The sequence below is a fragment of the Saccoglossus kowalevskii genome, chromosome 21 (genome assembly GCF_978046115.1).
Source record: "Saccoglossus kowalevskii chromosome 21, keSacKowa6.1, whole genome shotgun sequence".
NCBI lineage: Eukaryota > Metazoa > Hemichordata > Enteropneusta > Harrimaniidae > Saccoglossus > Saccoglossus kowalevskii.
Window position 1 is genome coordinate 1,882,989 of NC_140661.1, and position 17,514 is coordinate 1,900,502.

The 17,514-nt window shown below is 36.3% G+C and overlaps 1 protein-coding gene across 1 annotated transcript in view; it reads left to right on the forward strand.

Annotated features, from left to right (window-relative positions):
• The window catches only part of LOC100373513 (cysteine sulfinic acid decarboxylase), a 31,920-nt gene extending 17,745 nt beyond the window's left edge, over positions 1-14,175 (forward strand). Inside the window, exons 9-15 of the mRNA XM_002734215.3 lie at positions 3,901-3,955; positions 4,367-4,483; positions 4,860-5,003; positions 8,049-8,251; positions 10,134-10,185; positions 10,718-10,810; positions 13,578-14,175. Coding sequence (XP_002734261.2) covers positions 3,901-3,955; positions 4,367-4,483; positions 4,860-5,003; positions 8,049-8,251; positions 10,134-10,185; positions 10,718-10,810; positions 13,578-13,793 — 880 coding nt within the window. The 3' untranslated portion in view covers positions 13,794-14,175. The remainder of the gene's footprint in view (positions 1-3,900; positions 3,956-4,366; positions 4,484-4,859; positions 5,004-8,048; positions 8,252-10,133; positions 10,186-10,717; positions 10,811-13,577) is intronic.
• The last annotated feature ends 3,339 nt before the right edge of the window (positions 14,176-17,514 follow it).

Here is a 17,514-nt window from a genome sequence, read left to right on the forward strand (position 1 = left end):
TAATGATTGGCTTCTAGAGCCATATCTCTAAAATTCTTTGACTGATCATGTTATATATATATACATGTATTCAAAATAGCTGATTTTGAATGCTGTTCCAGAGCAATATCTCTCAATATGGACAAGTACTTGTTTGACGATCAGATACAAATGTCAAAAAATCATATTCCTGACATGGTTATATTCCAGCTATATTACTATAAACAAAACTATGTATCTTAAATTTGATACAGTACAGTTCTCGCGAAAGCTTTGGCTTTTCTTCAGCTTCACTTTCGCTTCACCATCGCATCATTATGGCATTGTTTTGGCTTCAGCATCGCATCAATGTCGCGACAATAAAAAGTTGGCGGTTATCGCTTCGCTTCATTGTAGCCTCATTATGGCGACAATGTGGCATCAGCATCGCTTCATCAAACAAAGAAGTACAGAACTCATTTCGCCCAACCTCTCGCCCGCTTCCGCTTTTCAATCGCTCGCTTTTGCGACAGCTTGTTGAATTTCCGCTTTATTTTCGACTGTGCGAAAATTCGGACTACTAACAATTTTCTGGTTTTCATAGATCACGGTTACTAGTTTAGTAACTGTACATAGATGTTGAACAACCGTCAAAAGTTCAAATACTTTTTGTTTTAACTATCTATAATTGTATGCACGCAATCTGACCCTTTGACCTAAATTTGGCTGGGATTTACTATTTTATTTTAAACAATATTCTGACGTGACGCACTGCTACAAAATGTATTTCACCAGAAGTATGACATGGTTGTCTAGGTTTCTTTTCCTGACTGTGTTGAGTTTACGATTTGTATAATTATTTCCCCCAAGGAGAAGACAAGCAAAAGGACCATGAAGCTAAACAGAAGTCCCATGCATGGACTGAGTGAAAGAAAATATTTCTAAGGCTAAAATAAAACCTAATAGCTCTTTGTGTATTTGTTAATTTTGCATATATTTGGTATGACATTATGGTCGTAAATATCTGGGAAAATCTCGTTTTTAGTTAATAATTTTATTTGTTAGTCCCCGTTCGGACGCAGTCCGAAAACGGGGACTTATGTTTTGCCCTGTGTGCGTCCGTCCGTGCGTCCGTGATCACCTGTATCTTGAACATGCATGGACCGATTAAGTTCAAACTTCACTCATACATCACACATTATATGGGACATATGCACATGCATTTTTTTCATGATCCGATTAACGATAGCCGAATAGCGGCCATTTTAAGGCCGAAAATGCATCAAAATCGCACATTTTCACGATTCCGGACCCGGATCTCAGTTATGCATGGACGGATTTTGTTCAAATTTGGTACATACATTAAACATAATAGGACCTTGATGCACGTCATTTTTTTTTGGATCGGGTTCGAAATGGCCGACTGGCGGCCATTTTGTTTTAAAGAATTCAGTTCTGGATCCGTATCTGAGACGTGCTTGGATTGATCGAGTTCAAACTTCACACACACAAGGTACATCATGTCACAAATATGTATGTGCATTTGTTTCATGATCTCATTAACGATAGCCAAATGGGGGCCGCTTTAAGGCCGAAAATGCATTGAAATCGCACATTTTCACCATTCCGGACCCGTATCTCAGTTATGCATGGATGGATTTTGTTCAAATTTGGTACATACATTAAACATAATAGGACCTTGATGCACGTCTTTTTTTTCCCGGATCAAGTTCGAAATGGCCGACTGGCGGCCATTTTGTTAAAGAATTCAGTTCTGGATCCGTATCCAAGACATGTCTGGATTGATCAAGTTCAAACTTCACACACACATGGTACATCATGTCACAAATAGATATGTGCATTTGTTTCATGATCTGCTTAACAATAGCGGAATGATGGCCATTTTAAGGCCGAAAATGCATCAAAATCACATATTTTCACAATTCCAGAACCGGATCTCAGTCATGCATGGATGGATTTTGTTCAGATTTAGCACAATGTGTTGTACATATGCAGGTGCATTTCGGTCATGATCTGCTTTGAATGTATATGTCACTCAAATATGAACGGAACAGGGACGTGTCATTGACAATGACTTGTTTGAAATGTCTACCGACCGTGTCCCAATAATTTGTTTGGAATATCGATCCTCGTTGGTTTCTCCAAACGGTCCCGAAGTCCGTCATTCAATACAATCAGCATTTATTTATCGTAATTCATGGGGGATCATGTCCCGTAATTTGCGGGCTGTAAAACCAAATCATTAAACAAGTACTATTTATTATATATATTTTTACCTCGCGAAACTACAACACAGCGTAGAGTTGTCGCGGTAAAACAGTCGCCTTGAAATCGATGGAACTTCAATTATCCATTTCTCACCTTGAAATAAAATAAAAAAATTCAAAGCCCATCGGGGATATATTATTAACCAGTCTTACCAGTCGTTAGTTTTATTTTATTCAAATCCATAAAATTCAAGAGTTTTTCGACATTTGTTAGCAACTTCCACGCTAAAAATGGTTGAAAGTGTGGGTGTGGTACTCTCGCAAAGTCCCGTAGATAATACGGACAAATATGGTTCTGTGACCCAGGTGACTCTCGGCCAACCAATGATGTTGTAACAAAGCATATTTGACGCTAATTTAAGGGTCGTCGTACCATCCAATCTCTGGCGTTGATTCACATAGTTTTTTGTGCTGTGATAGGCTTCACAATTATTCACTGAAAAACATCGGTATATTTTGACAACAGACTGAGATTTGACCTCAGTTCAAAAAAAGAAAAAAAAATGGGCTGAGATACAAATCAGTTTTGCAAGTTGGGAAATAAGGTAAACCAGATTGGGGGTCTATGATATTCAGTATCGAAGGACTTCCGTGTGTATCATGAGTTTCAAATTGTTCATCGACTGGTCACCAAATATTTACGGCTACAACTAAATGGACAGGTTTTTTTCTGAAGCCCAATAAATTATTTCTGCATGTCACGTGCTATTCGATTTTTTTTTACATTGGCATGTGGCTCGTTTTTATTCGAAAATATTTTTGTGAGAATACTTTTAAAATACGCATAGATCAAGCTCAGGTCACTGATCGTGACTTAATTTTGAAAATTGGATGTAAAATTTTACCAGACCGACGCCACCACAACCATCTAATCATAGTTAGAAATGTACGTACTTGTTTTGGAACTTTGTATCAAGACGGCAGGCGACAACGCCGACGTACCAGGCAGCGTACGCGTGTTTTGCATGTATTAGTAGTTCGGGCATGGGATCGGACTCAACTAAAACTAAACGAAACACAGAAAAATACCACCGAATTGAGGAATCTGAATCTGTACTCTTACCAGCAAATAAAATGAATGAAGATAAAGTAATTTTATAACAAGAACAGTTTCATTTTGTATAGCAAATTGTGTTGTATCTGAACGACTATTGCATCGTGTGATTAAAATTTATCACGATTTTCCTTGCAGTCAATATGACACTCGTTACCTTGCAGATTGCAATGTACTTCACATAGTTTTTGGTACCCAATACTTGCAACATTAAATAGTTAAACAAGATATCTTTTTAAAATGTCATTTTACTCTTGGTCATATTATTTTATTCCCTTTACCGCCTTGAATTTCAAATCGATTACATATCGAACTTCTGTACATGCGTTTTTCTCTTCTGCCTTTCCGTGTGAAAATAATGAGGTCATACTCGTGTCACAATACTTTGAAGCTGAGGCCACGATGATGCCATGAGACTGCGAAGCTGAGGCCACGATGATGCCACAAAATAAGCGAGGCGAACACAGCTTCAATTTTCAATGACGCGAAGCTGATGCCACAATGATGTGATGCCGAGGCGACAATGAAGCTTTCACGAGAACTGTACTGTAACTAACGGGGAATGTGCCATGCATGGCTTGTTTTTTATTTGAATTACAGAGGACGAATGATTCCGGAAGACCTCGAAAGACAGATTGAATTAGCCAAAAGTCAGGTTCGTAAAATCCCATAAAATTTTGTGTCGTAACAATCTGTATTAATTTGCAGCCATTTTACTGTTCATCAAAACATCGTCAAACTCAAGCATTTCTTTTATTCCAAAACCAGATCTTGGTTTTTCATAGATTTTATTCAAACTTAACACAAAACATTGATGCAAGTCACATTGTTCTACTGGTTTGTGAAGCCAGTTCCCTCTTTTCATCACAAACTATTCCTGTTTATAGTCTGAGCTTTCTTTCAGAAGATTGGGACAAAAAATACCAAATTTTTTGAGTAATTGAAAATTTACTCAAATTTTAACTATGGTTCCAAAATGAGGGTCATTTTCAGAAATATTGAAGAATATAAGAAAAAAGTGTAGAAAGACTATATAATGCAATTACTTGATAATATTATATTTTAGGGTCATGTTCCTTTCTTTGTGAATGCCACCAGTGGTACTACAGTATTTGGTGCATTTGATCCACTCAATAAGTTGGCAGACATATGTGAACAACATGATATGTGGCTTCATGTTGATGTAAGTATTCAGTAAAATTCTTTCAAAATTTGAAAAGATAACTAGCAGTACACAAACACACACTATTGCTCACAATATTTTTGGTTTGCCCGTAGTTAAGTAAATGTCATAGTGGCAAAGTGCTGTCATCGTTGTCGTAATTGTGTTTTGTGGGCATGATAACTCCAATAATATTCACCTGTTCGCCATCAAACTTGTATATATTGTTAATCTGTCTAGTTGGCCTGCATGGAATTTGGAGTTGATCTTCCAAAAATTGTATTTTTGAAATTTTGTTTTCAAGTCTATATAGTTCCTGTCAGCAAATAGTGTCAAAAGTTGTAGATCAACTCTCATGCTAGAAACTTGTTTTTGACTTGTTTATTTTGTGTTACAGGCATGTTGGGGTGGATCATCTGTGATGTCACGAAAATGGCGTCATCTTTTAGATGGAGTGGAACGTAGTAACTCGTTAGCTTGGTGTCAACATAAAATGATGGGAGTGCCACTACAGTGTTCAGCATTTCTTCTCAGGGACAATGTAAGTCGTTATCTCATCCTTGTATTCATTCACACACATCTTTACTTCAAACACTACAGTGTTCAGCGTTTCTTCTCAGGGACAATGTAAGTCATTATTTCATTCTTGTATTCATTCACACACATCTTTACTTCAAACACTACAGTGTTCAGCGTTTCTTCTCAGGGACAATGTAAGTCATTATTAGTCCCCGTTCGGACGCAGTCCGAAAACGGGGACTTTTGTTTTGCCCTGTGTGCGTCCGTGCGTCCGTGATCACCTGTATCTCGAACATGCATGGACCGATTAAGTTCAAACTTCACTCATACATCACACATTATATGGGACATATGCACATGCATTTTTTTCATGATCCGATTAACGATAGCCGAATAGCGGCCATTTTAAGGCCGAAAATGCATCAAAATCACACATTTTCACCATTCCGGACCCGGATCTCAGTTATGCATGGACGGATTTTGTTCAAATTTGGTACATACATTAAACATAATAGGACCTTGATGCACGTCATTTTTTTTTTTTGGATCGGGTTCGAAATGGCCGACTGGCGGCCATTTTGTTTTAAAGAATTCAGTTCTGTATTCGTATCTGAGACATGCTTGGATTGATAGAGTTCAAACTTCACACACACAAGGTACATCATGTCACAAATATGTATGTGCATTTGTTTCATGATCTCATTAACGATAGCCAAATAGCGGCCGCTTTAAGGCCGAAAATGCATTGAAATCGCACATTTTCACCATTCCGGACCCGGATCTCAGTTATGCATGGATGGATTTTGTTCAAATTTGGTACATACATTAAACATAATAGGACCTTGATGCACGTCTTTTTTTTTTTCGTATCAAGTTCGAAATGGCCGACTGGCGGCCATTTTGTTAAATAATTCAGTTCTGGATCCGTATCCAAGACATGTCTGGATTGATCGAAAATGCATCAAAATCACGTATTTTCACAATTCCAGAACCGGATCTCAGTCATGCATGGATGGATTTTGTTCAGATTTAGCACAATGTGTTGTACATATGCAGGTGCATTTCGGTCATGATCTGCTTTGAATGTATATGTCACTCAAATATGAACGGAACGGGGACGTGTCATTGACAATGACTTGTTTCATTCTTGTATTCATTCACACACATCTTTACTTCAAACACTACAGTGTTCAGCGTTTCTTCTCAGGGACAATGTAAGTCGTTATCTCATTCTTGTATTCATTCACACACATCTTTACTTCAAACACTACAGTGTTCAGCGTTTCTTCTCAGGGACAATGTAAGTCATTATCTCATTCTTGTATTCATTCACACACATCTTTACTTCAAACACTACAGTGTTCAGCGTTTCTTCTCAGGGACAATGTAAGTCGTTATCTCATTCTTGTATTCATTCACACACATCTTTACTTCAAACACTACAGTGTTCAGCGTTTCTTCTCAGGGACAATGTAAGTCATTATCTCATCCTTGTATTCATTCACACACATCTTTACTTCAAACACTACAGTGTTCAGCGTTTCTTCTCAGGGACAATGTAAGTCGTTATCTCATCCTTGTATTCATTCACACACATCTTTACTTCAAACACTACAGTGTTCAGCGTTTCTTCTCAGGGACAATGTAAGTCATTATCTCATCCTTGTATTCATTCACACACATCTTTACTTCAAACACTACAGTGTTCAGCGTTTCTTCTCAGGGACAATGTAAGTCATTATCTCATCCTTGTATTCATTCACACACATCTTTACTTCAAACACTACAGTGTTCAGCGTTTCTTCTCAGGGACAATGTAAGTCGTTATCTCATTCTTGTATTCATTCACACACATCTTTACTTCAAACACTACAGTGTTCAGCGTTTCTTCTCAGGGACAATGTAAGTCGTTATCTCATTCTTGTATTCATTCACACACATCTTTACTTCAAACACTACAGTGTTCAGCGTTTCTTCTCAGGGACAATGTAAGTCATTATCTCATCCTTGTATTCATTCACACACATCTTTACTTCAAACACTACAGTGTTCAGCGTTTCTTCTCAGGGACAATGTAAGTCGTTATCTCATTCTTGTATTCATTCACACACATCTTTACTTCAAACACTACAGTGTTCAGCGTTTCTTCTCAGGGACAATGTAAGTCGTTATCTCATCCTTGTATTCATTCACACACATCTTTACTTCAAACACTACAGTGTTCAGCGTTTCTTCTCAGGGACAATGTAAGTCGTTATCTCATTCTTGTATTCATTCACACACATCTTTACTTCAAACACTACAGTGTTCAGCGTTTCTTCTCAGGGACAATGTAAGTCGTTATCTCATTCTTGTATTCATTCACACACATCTTTACTTCAAACACTACAGTGTTCAGCGTTTCTTCTCAGGGACAATGTAAGTCATTATCTCATTCTTGTATTCATTCACACACATCTTTACTTCAAACACTACAGTGTTCAGCGTTTCTTCTCAGGGACAATGTAAGTCATTATCTCATCCTTGTATTCATTCACACACATCTTTACTTCAAACACTACAGTGTTCAGCGTTTCTTCTCAGGGACAATGTAAGTCGTTATCTCATCCTTGTATTCATTCACACACATCTTTACTTCAAACACTACAGTGTTCAGCGTTTCTTCTCAGGGACAATGTAAGTCGTTATCTCATTCTTGTATTCATTCACACACATCTTTACTTCAAACACTACAGTGTTCAGCGTTTCTTCTCAGGGACAATGTAAGTCATTATCTCATTCTTGTATTCATTCACACACGTATTACTCAAAACCAATGTGAGGCTTATGTAGGGCTAGCTTGGTGTTAGAATCAACTGCTTTTCTGGACAAGAGGTTGCACACCAGATGTGATCGAAGATAGCCACTAGGTGTCCAGGGATGCTGTATTGGACATGTCACTATAGTTTGACACTTGAGTCTTGGGAGGTCACCATGGAGTAATAACGCACACAAAATAAAACATGAGTTTAGTAACTGTTGGGTAAAATCTATCTACAACCTTAATAAAGACTTCATTTGTTTTCAGGTTGGATTGATGCATAATGCTCACTGTGCTGGTGCCACTTACCTCTTCCAACAAGACAAGTTTTATGATATGTCTTATGATACTGGTGATAAAGTCATACAGTGTGGCAGAAAAGTAGATGCTTTCAAGTTGTGGCTCATGTTCAAAGCTAAGGGCAATTTGGGCTTTGAGGAAGAAATCAACATCAAATTTGCAAACTCGAGGTAATTATTTTACCTTCTCTGACATCTGTTGGTTTTTTAGCTCCGCTGTAGACGAAGTCGAGCAAAGCTTATAGTATTACTGATTGCCAGTCGCCGTTGTGAACTTTACATTTTGGACTTCTTAAAAAACCACAAACTGTATAGCTGTGAAACTTTCTAGGAAGGTACCTTGGGTGCTTCTTTCTCAGATTTGTTCATTTCGTGTGGATATGTTCAATTGTCTTATTTTGATAAATATTTTTGTCATTTTTGGTAAAAAATTATATTTTCGAATTCTTGTTAAAGTCCTATTGCTTAGATATTACATGTGGACCTCTCTCAGATTTGTTCATTTCGTGATGATATCTTCAATTCTCTAATTTTGGTGAATGTTTTTGGTAAAAAGTGATATTTTCGACTTCTTGTTAAAAACCACAAGTCTAATTGCTTTGATATTATATATACTACATAGGTACTACAGGTGGACCTCTCTCAGATTTGTTCATTTCGTAAAGATTTTGTTCTTCAATTATCTAATTTTAATGAATAATTTTGATATAAAGTTATATTTTCGAATTTTTGTTGAAAACAGCAAGTCCAATTGCTTTAATACTATACATATTGTTCATTTTCTGATGATATCTACAGTTCTTTAATTGAAATGTGCATTGATAATAGCGGATCTATCTCAGCTGACAGGCTGCTTGTTAAAACTCCCAGCCTAATTGCTTTGATACACCTATATGTATATAGGTGGACTTCTATTAGATATCCTCAATTTGTTATTTTCAGAAATATTTTTGTCATGTTTGGTGATGGTAAAAGTGATATTTTAGACTTCCTAAAAACTACTCGCCAATCGGTTTGATTCAAGTATGCATTTACCTTTGGTGGATCTCTATCTGATTTGTAACCCGGTGTAAACTGATCTCGTCTTTCTAGCATTCCCTCCCCTTTCAGGGGAAATCAGAGTGTATTTTAAAACATTCCTAATGTAAGACAATAACATAACTTTTTTTACTTCCTTTGAGAACCTAATGTCACCAACACACCACAAACAAAAATACAGTTTACAACTCATTGACTGACACCATTTTTAGTCCCTGTTCAGGCGTAGCCTGAAAGGCGACTACTATTTCTTATTTCTGGTTTCCTTTCGACCACCCCCTTTATGTCTCCAACATTTTGTCAGAAATTCTGCAGCAGATATCAATGAAACTTGGCAGACTGATGAACAAGTCTCTGCCGAATATGCACATAATTTCTTTTCCAGATATGAAAATCTGATGTGGGTCTTTTTCAAAATTTTCATCCAAAATTACCTCATCCCTACTGCACCGAGCGAACAACTGAGCATGCTCAGAATAAATAATTAGCTTAGATTGTAATGCTAGGGTTTTTAGTGATGTCATGACCTGGTTATGACCTTGATCTGAATCAGTGACAGATACTATTACCAATCTCAGTAGAAAATGTAGAGGGCTACAGGGCTACATTTTGATGAGAATTATAGTGGTGATACTGAAACAAACCCAGGTCCTGGTAATATACAAAGACCTGAATTAACAAAGAAGTCAAGATGTTATTAAAGGTACATCAAGGTTTACTCAGATTTATGAATGCAGTTTCTTGAGCATGTATGAGACATAGTTTAGTTGCACTTGTGTTCTCTGAGATTTTTGACCCAGGTCAATGAAAGTTCAGTTATCAGATTAAAGGAAATCACTTTATGATGAGTTGTACCCACATAGAGTACATATTAATTCAATTGTTTGCAGATGTTCCATGTATTATTTTAACATGAGTATTTTATAATTAAATAACGGGGACTGTGAAATTTATGTCTTGTTCTATTTTACAATTTACTGGATTCTGATCATTGTGGATGATTCTTTTTTTACAGGCACTTTGCTGAAAAAATCAAAGAAAGTGATGGTTTTAAACTTGTAGTTGAGGTATGTGAAAATTAGAGTTTAGATATAGACCTAGTTTACTTACTCCATTCGGACCATCCTGGAAAGGGCAGGACAGTATTGTAGTAGCATGATTCGGTATACGACAAATGTGATATATGATTTTTATATGTGCTTTTAATAGAATAAATATGGTACCCAGTTGTGAACAATTGTGTTACTTACTGTTATGTCAGTAATGGTATAAAACATTGCTTGAAAACATTTACCGGTAAAAACATGAATTAATAATTATACAATTATACAATACATCAGATCAAACAATGCCATCAGAATATCACTGCTAATGAGATTCTTTTATTTTTGCAGTCAATTCTTTTCTTTCACTTACTTAAGCTGAAGTCATTGCAAAAGACTGGCTATGATGCACTAAATTCCATTTTTATTCAAACCACACTTCTCACATGTATACTCTATTTATAACACTCATAAATTAATTGTTGATCCATTTTTACTGCCAAAACATTGCTAATCTAATCACCCTTGATTGACATTTGTACTCATTTATTGACAGCCTACTTGTACCAACGTGTGTTTCTGGTACATACCTCCTTGTTTACGAAGTATGAATACAAATACTGATGAGTTCAATGCATGGCTGGGAAAGGTAAGATGGTCACTGCTTCAGATTCCATTTCAATGTGTGAAAGTTGGGGTAAAATCATGATTATCTGCAACATGAAACATTTTCACCCTAATCTGTTATCAAAACATATATGAACATAGAGGTGCAGACATCTCCTGATGGCATGTACAACAAAAAGATGTTGGTCATTTATGTGACATTTCACACTTCGTGGTAATACATGAATACATTATATATCACACGTATACATTTAGTTGGATTCATTTCATGAATAAATTCAAGATGCATGAATGGTGCCATACTAATAAATCGTGATGCATTTCTGTAATTCTTGGCCTTGCAGGGAAAGATTTCATATAAACTTGGTATACATTGAACGTAACATTAACGCACCCTATTTTGTTCAAATTCAAAATGACATTTTCTGGCTATTTTGTTGTACCAAATGCTGTTCTAAAACCATCTCTGGCATGCTTTGATTGGTTCAAAACCATCTCTGGCATGTTATGATTGGTCCAAAACCATCTCTGTCAAGCTTTGATTGGTCCAAAACCATCTCTGGCATGCTATGATTGGTCCAAAACCATCTCTGTCAAGCTTTGATTGGTCCAAAACCATCTCTGTCAAGCTTTGATTGGTCCAAAACCATCTCTGGCATGCTTTGATTGGTCCAAAACCATCTCTGGCATGCTTTGATTGGTCCAAAACCATCTCTGGCATGCTTTGATTGGTCCAAAACCATCTCTGGCATGCTATGATTGGTCCAAAACCATCTCTGTCAAGCTTTGATTGGTCCAAAACCATCTCTGTCAAGCTTTGATTGGTCCAAAACCATCTCTGTCAAGCTTTGATTGGTCCAAAACCATCTCTGTCAAGCTTTGATTGGTCCAAAACCATCTCTGGCATGCTTTGATTGGTCCAAAACCATCTCTGGCATGCTTTGATTGGTCCAAAACCATCTCTGGCATGCTTTGATTGGTCCAAAACCATCTCTGGCATACTTTGATTGGTCAATTTTAAACTTCATATATAGTAACATGCATCCTTTTCCTGTTCTGATTAAAATGGCTGACTCTGTTGTTGTCAGGTGTAAATATCAATCAAAATTAAGGCTCTGTGGATGCTAAATTTCAGTCTTCTGTGAATAGATTGTTAAAATGTGAAACATAACCTGAAATTTGCCAGCGCCTTTAATCTGTTACACATTATGATTACATTCATCTCTTGTAAACACATGTATATATCATCATGTCATGTTATGACTTGTTTACTTATTTGTTTGACTGAATTAGTGTTTATCCTAAATAACTTATTTTTAGTCCCTGTTCGGACGCAGTCCGAAAACGGGGACTTATGTTTTGCCCTGTGTGCGTCCGTGCGTCTGTGCGTCCGTGCGTCCGTGATCACCTGTATCTTGAACATGCATGGACCGATTAAGTTCAAACTTCACTCATACATCACACCTTATATGGGACATATGCACATGCATTTTTTTCATGATCCGATTAACGATAGCCGAATAGCGGCCATTTTAAGGCCGAAAATGCATCAAAATCGCACATTTTCACCATTCCGGACCCGGATCTCAGTTATGCATGGACGGATTTTGTTCAAATTTGGTACATACATTAAACATAATAGGACCTTGATGCACGTCATTTTTTTTTTTGGATCGGGTTCGAAATGGCCGACTGGCGGCCATTTTGTTTTAAAGAATTCAGTTCTGGATCCGTATCCGAGACATGTCTGGATTGATCAAGTTCAAACTTCACACACACAAGGTACATCATATCACAAATATGTATGTGCATTTGTTTCATGATCTCATTAACGATAGCCAAATAGCGGCCATTTTAAGGCCGAAAATGCATCAAAATCGCACATTTTCACCATTCCGGACCCGGATCTCAGTTATGCATGGACGGATTTTGTTCAAATTTGGTACATACATTAAACATAATAGGACCTTGATGCACGTCATTTTTTTTTTTGGATCGGGTTCGAAATGGCCGACTGGCGGCCATTTTGTTTTAAAGAATTCAGTTCTGGATCCGTATCTGAGACATGCTTGGATTGATCGAGTTCAAACTTCACACACACAAGGTACATCATGTCACAAATATGTATGTGCATTTGTTTCATGATCTCATTAACGATAGCCAAATGGCGGTCGCTTTAAGGCCGAAAATGCATTGAAATCGCACATTTTCACCATTCCGGACCCGGATCTCAGTTATGCATGGACGGATTTCATTCAAATTTGGTACATACATTAAACATAATAGGACCTTGATGCACGTAATTTTTTTTTCGGATCAAGTTCGAAATAGCCGACTGGCGGCCATTTTGTTTTAAAGAATTCAGTTCTGGATCCGTATCCGAGACATGTCTGGATTGATCAAGTTCAAACTTCACACACACATGGTACATCATGTCACAAATAGATATGTGCATTTGTTTCATGATCTGCTTAACAATAGCGGAATGATGGCCATTTTAAGGCCGAAAATGCATCAAAATCACATATTTTCACAATTCCAGAACCGGATCTCAGTCATGCATGGATGGATTTTGTTCAGATTTAGCACAATGTGTTGTACATATGCAGGTGCATTTCGGTCATGATCTGCTTTGAATGTATATGTCACTCAAATATGAACGGAACGGGGACGTGTCATTGACAATGACTTGTTTTCATTATTTCAAAAACTTAATTATGTATTTGTGTTAATGTATGTAGACTTGATTAAACCATTTATCGAGTAACTTGTTAATTATGTTTCATTAGGTTGCACCAGTGATCAAGGAAAGAATGGTAAAACAAGGAACTCTGATGATAGGTTACCAACCTTTATTCGGCAAACCAAACTTCTTTCGTCACATATTTAGTAACGCAAAGACGACATTCCAAGATGTTGAGTACATCTTAGATGAAATTGATCGCCTTGGTAATGACCTGACACTTTCAGACTTGAGTAAAGTCAAATCGCCAAATGAAGAATAGTACCAGAGATAATATTCAATTATGAAAAGAAATCAACATAAAACAATTCATTATCAGTGATCTGGGAGCATCTTTGGGGGGTGGGGGGGACGGGTCAGTTGATTTTTTGATTGAACTTAAATGTCTGTACTTCTATTTTCTGTGAAATATAACTGAATTACGGTACTACCAGTTTTTTTCTTTTCTGGTTCAGGAAAGAAATCTGTATTTTAAGTAAATTTTATAATAGCTCAAGATGAGAGGAGCAAGTAAACAAGTGTTTATGTTGACAGGAATTATTTTAGAATGAAATTGTGTTGTCTATATCATAACAGTGCCTCATTAGTAGATTTATCAGTTTTATGAATAAGTTAACAATAAATATGGATAATCACACTTGTAATGTTTGTGTGGTTGATTGTACAACCCCTGTAGAATAAGAGTATCTTGTACATACTGCTGGCAATAATAAGACATCAGTTATGTCAAGTGTTGATTTTATTTATAAACAGGATGAATTGTCAGTTTGTTTAATTCATCACTTTGTATTGAAGTGTTGTTGTATTTTATTTACGTAATTTTTCATATCTTTCAATATGGAGCAATGCTAGTGTTGAAAGCTCCTTGAAAATAGATTAATTTCATATCACTGGGAAACTGAAATAAAGCAATAAGTCAATCTCGTTATCAGTGTTCTAAGTGATGAAGTAGCCTTTAGTATGGTTGTCATGGAAATAAATATTGTTGAATGTTCAAAGTTGTTTCATGTTAGTGCTAGTAAGCTTTTATTACATGTGAAAATTTGCTAAATTTGTGTGCGATAATAGTAAAATCAAGAACAGAGAAACAATAGATATAATTAGAATGATTGTTTATATTGATAGTTGGATGTATTCATAGTAGTGCAAAGTGATCGACGCAAATGCTTATTTTCTGCCAGCCATCCACCCATGCTTAACCACATCATGTGCATCGTTGGTGTCCCACCATTTTAGCTTCATTCTTTTTGTCTGTTGGTTTACATAGTTCTGCTCGTTTTTCATAAATGGCGTCTATGAAATATTGTACGAGGAAATTAGCATTAGTATTTAATGCTTTGAAAACTGGGGTAAACTTGGAAAATGGAAAAAGTGACAAGTCTTTTGTTTGAGTACTGTTCAAATTTATGGGGTAATCGGCACCACCGCCATAATCGGCACCACCACCATAATCGCCACCACCACCATAATCGGCACCACCACCATAATCGGCACCACCACCATAATCGCCACCACCACCATAATCGCCGCCGCCACCATAATCGCCGCCGCCACCATAATCGCCGCCGCCACCATAATCGCCGCCGCCACCATAATCGCCGCCGCCACCATAATCGCCGCCGCCACCACCACCATAATCGCCACCACCACCATAATCGCCACCACCACCATAATCGGCAGAAAAGGTAACAGTACGTACTGCCCACTGTGCAGTGTACTGCTCCTGGCCAAAGGACAGAAAAAACATCTTTGATGGCTGGAATTTATATTAATTTATGGAAATTTCCTAACTCTATTATTAATGCAACAAAGATGCATTTACTTGGCAATCGGTTGCCACATGAAGGTTACAACTGATGCAAATTAGATTTTTCACAAGTGTGGAGTATATCTTTCATGGAATATATAGGTTGATATTGTTTAAAACCTATCTTCAATGGAAATAGTTCCTCTCAAAGTCTACTACATGCTATTTTTTTACCTTGCCCGTATCATTGAAGATAGAAGCGAAAAGTATATTAAAGGAAAAATGTCTGTCGTCGTTGTTAATATGGGCAAAATAACTTTACTAATTCTATTCCAAACTTTATCAAACTTGGTCACCTAATTAATCAGTATAAAATCATTCCTAAGTATGAGAGACAGATGTTCTGTGTGAAAATATCATGCAAAAATTGAGAAAATCTGATAAAATATTTTGACTGATCACTGCTAATACACATTCAAAGGTCACTGATCCCAGTGTGAATATGCATTTGTTCAATGAAGTAAATCATTTATCTTGTAATATCAAAGAAAGCTTAGAAAGAACTCCCATGTGCTGAGAGTATTGGAGACTCATTAAAAATAATTCGAAATTACTTGTATTTAAGATATTGATGGAAAAGCTGAAAACTAATTATGCAAATCAGAAAATTAATATGAACAGATTTGAGTGTAAAACTAATGAAGTCTGCGCAATATAACAGACCATCTATATACCAAAAAAAATTATTATGCTAATTAGGGAATTAATATGAACAGATTTTAACCCCAAACTAATCAGGTTTGTACATTCTCCTAGAGCATTTTTGTACTAAGTTTCATTGAAATGGAATAATTTAGATATCAGTGTGATAGCTCGTAATTGGTTAATTATGCAAATTAGATAATATGTACAGATTTTAACCCACAATTAATCAGGTTTGTCTGTTGTCCTACAGCATCCATGTACAAAGTTTCATTGAAATGTGATAATTAGTACTTGAGATATCAGTGTGAAAGTTGAAAATGTATTAGTACTTGATATATCAGTGTGAAAGTTGAAAATGTATTTGTACTTGAGATATCTGTGTGAAAGTTGAAAATGTATTAATTATGCAAATTAGGTGATTAATATGCATAAGTATTTACCGAAAACTAATTTGGTCTCTGCATAGTTTTAGACTTATTGAAATGTGATGATTAATACACGAGATTTCAGTGGAAAAGCTGAAAAATAATTAATTATGCAAATTAGATAATTAATATGAACAATTATTTACCCTGAAACTAGTTAGGTCTCTGCATAGTCTTAGAGGATCTATGTACCAAATTTCATCGAAATTTGATGATTAGTACTTGAGTTATCCGTGGAAATGCTGAAAATTAACTAATTATGCAAATTTGGTGATCATTATGCACACATATTTATCCCAAAACAATCAATCTATGCATAGTCTTTGAGTATCTATGCACTTTTCTCTGAGTCGATTTGCATACAAAGCAGAACTTGCAACATGACAGTTATTCCTCTAGGGCGTTTTTTTTTTACTTTTCAAATAATACAGTAGTTACACAATGAATATATTATTAAAGGCAGTTCATATTTGTCTCAGTGAACCATTAAGTTTTGACAGACACCTGTACAAAATACTTGGGCAAAAGCCGGCTAAGATTTGCTGGTATATTGCATGATTTGTGTATCTATTCAAGTCTAAATGCAGTACTTTTTTTTTCCGAGATGCGGATGTTTGTATACTAAGATTTGAATTACTTTGAATAAACCTGGAAATTATGTCCCTTGAAATATTTAAACAAATTAGGCACCAATGTTTTTGTAAGATATTCACATCAATCAAAAGCATTCGGTAGGCTGCTTTCCCACTGCTGTTTCATTTCAAAACTTTTTTGTATTCAAAATTAATTATGACAATGCATATTCATATTGAAACAAAGCACGATAAAGAAAATCATATTATACAACAATGGACAAAGTCACTGGAGTTTAACTATGTTTCTTGAAGGCACCTACTGTGTGGTTATATATATGGATTAGCTTACCAAGCCTCGGGGGGGGGGTGAGAGATTGTAGTTTGACTCCTGTGATTTGCTGCATAATCAACAGTTGAAAAGTGTAGTTAATATTGCTATCATAGCCCATCACCTATGGTGAACGTTCACTGAATAAAATAGTTTGCAAAATTTCTTGTTGTGTAGATTAATTTGTAATACTCATCAACTTA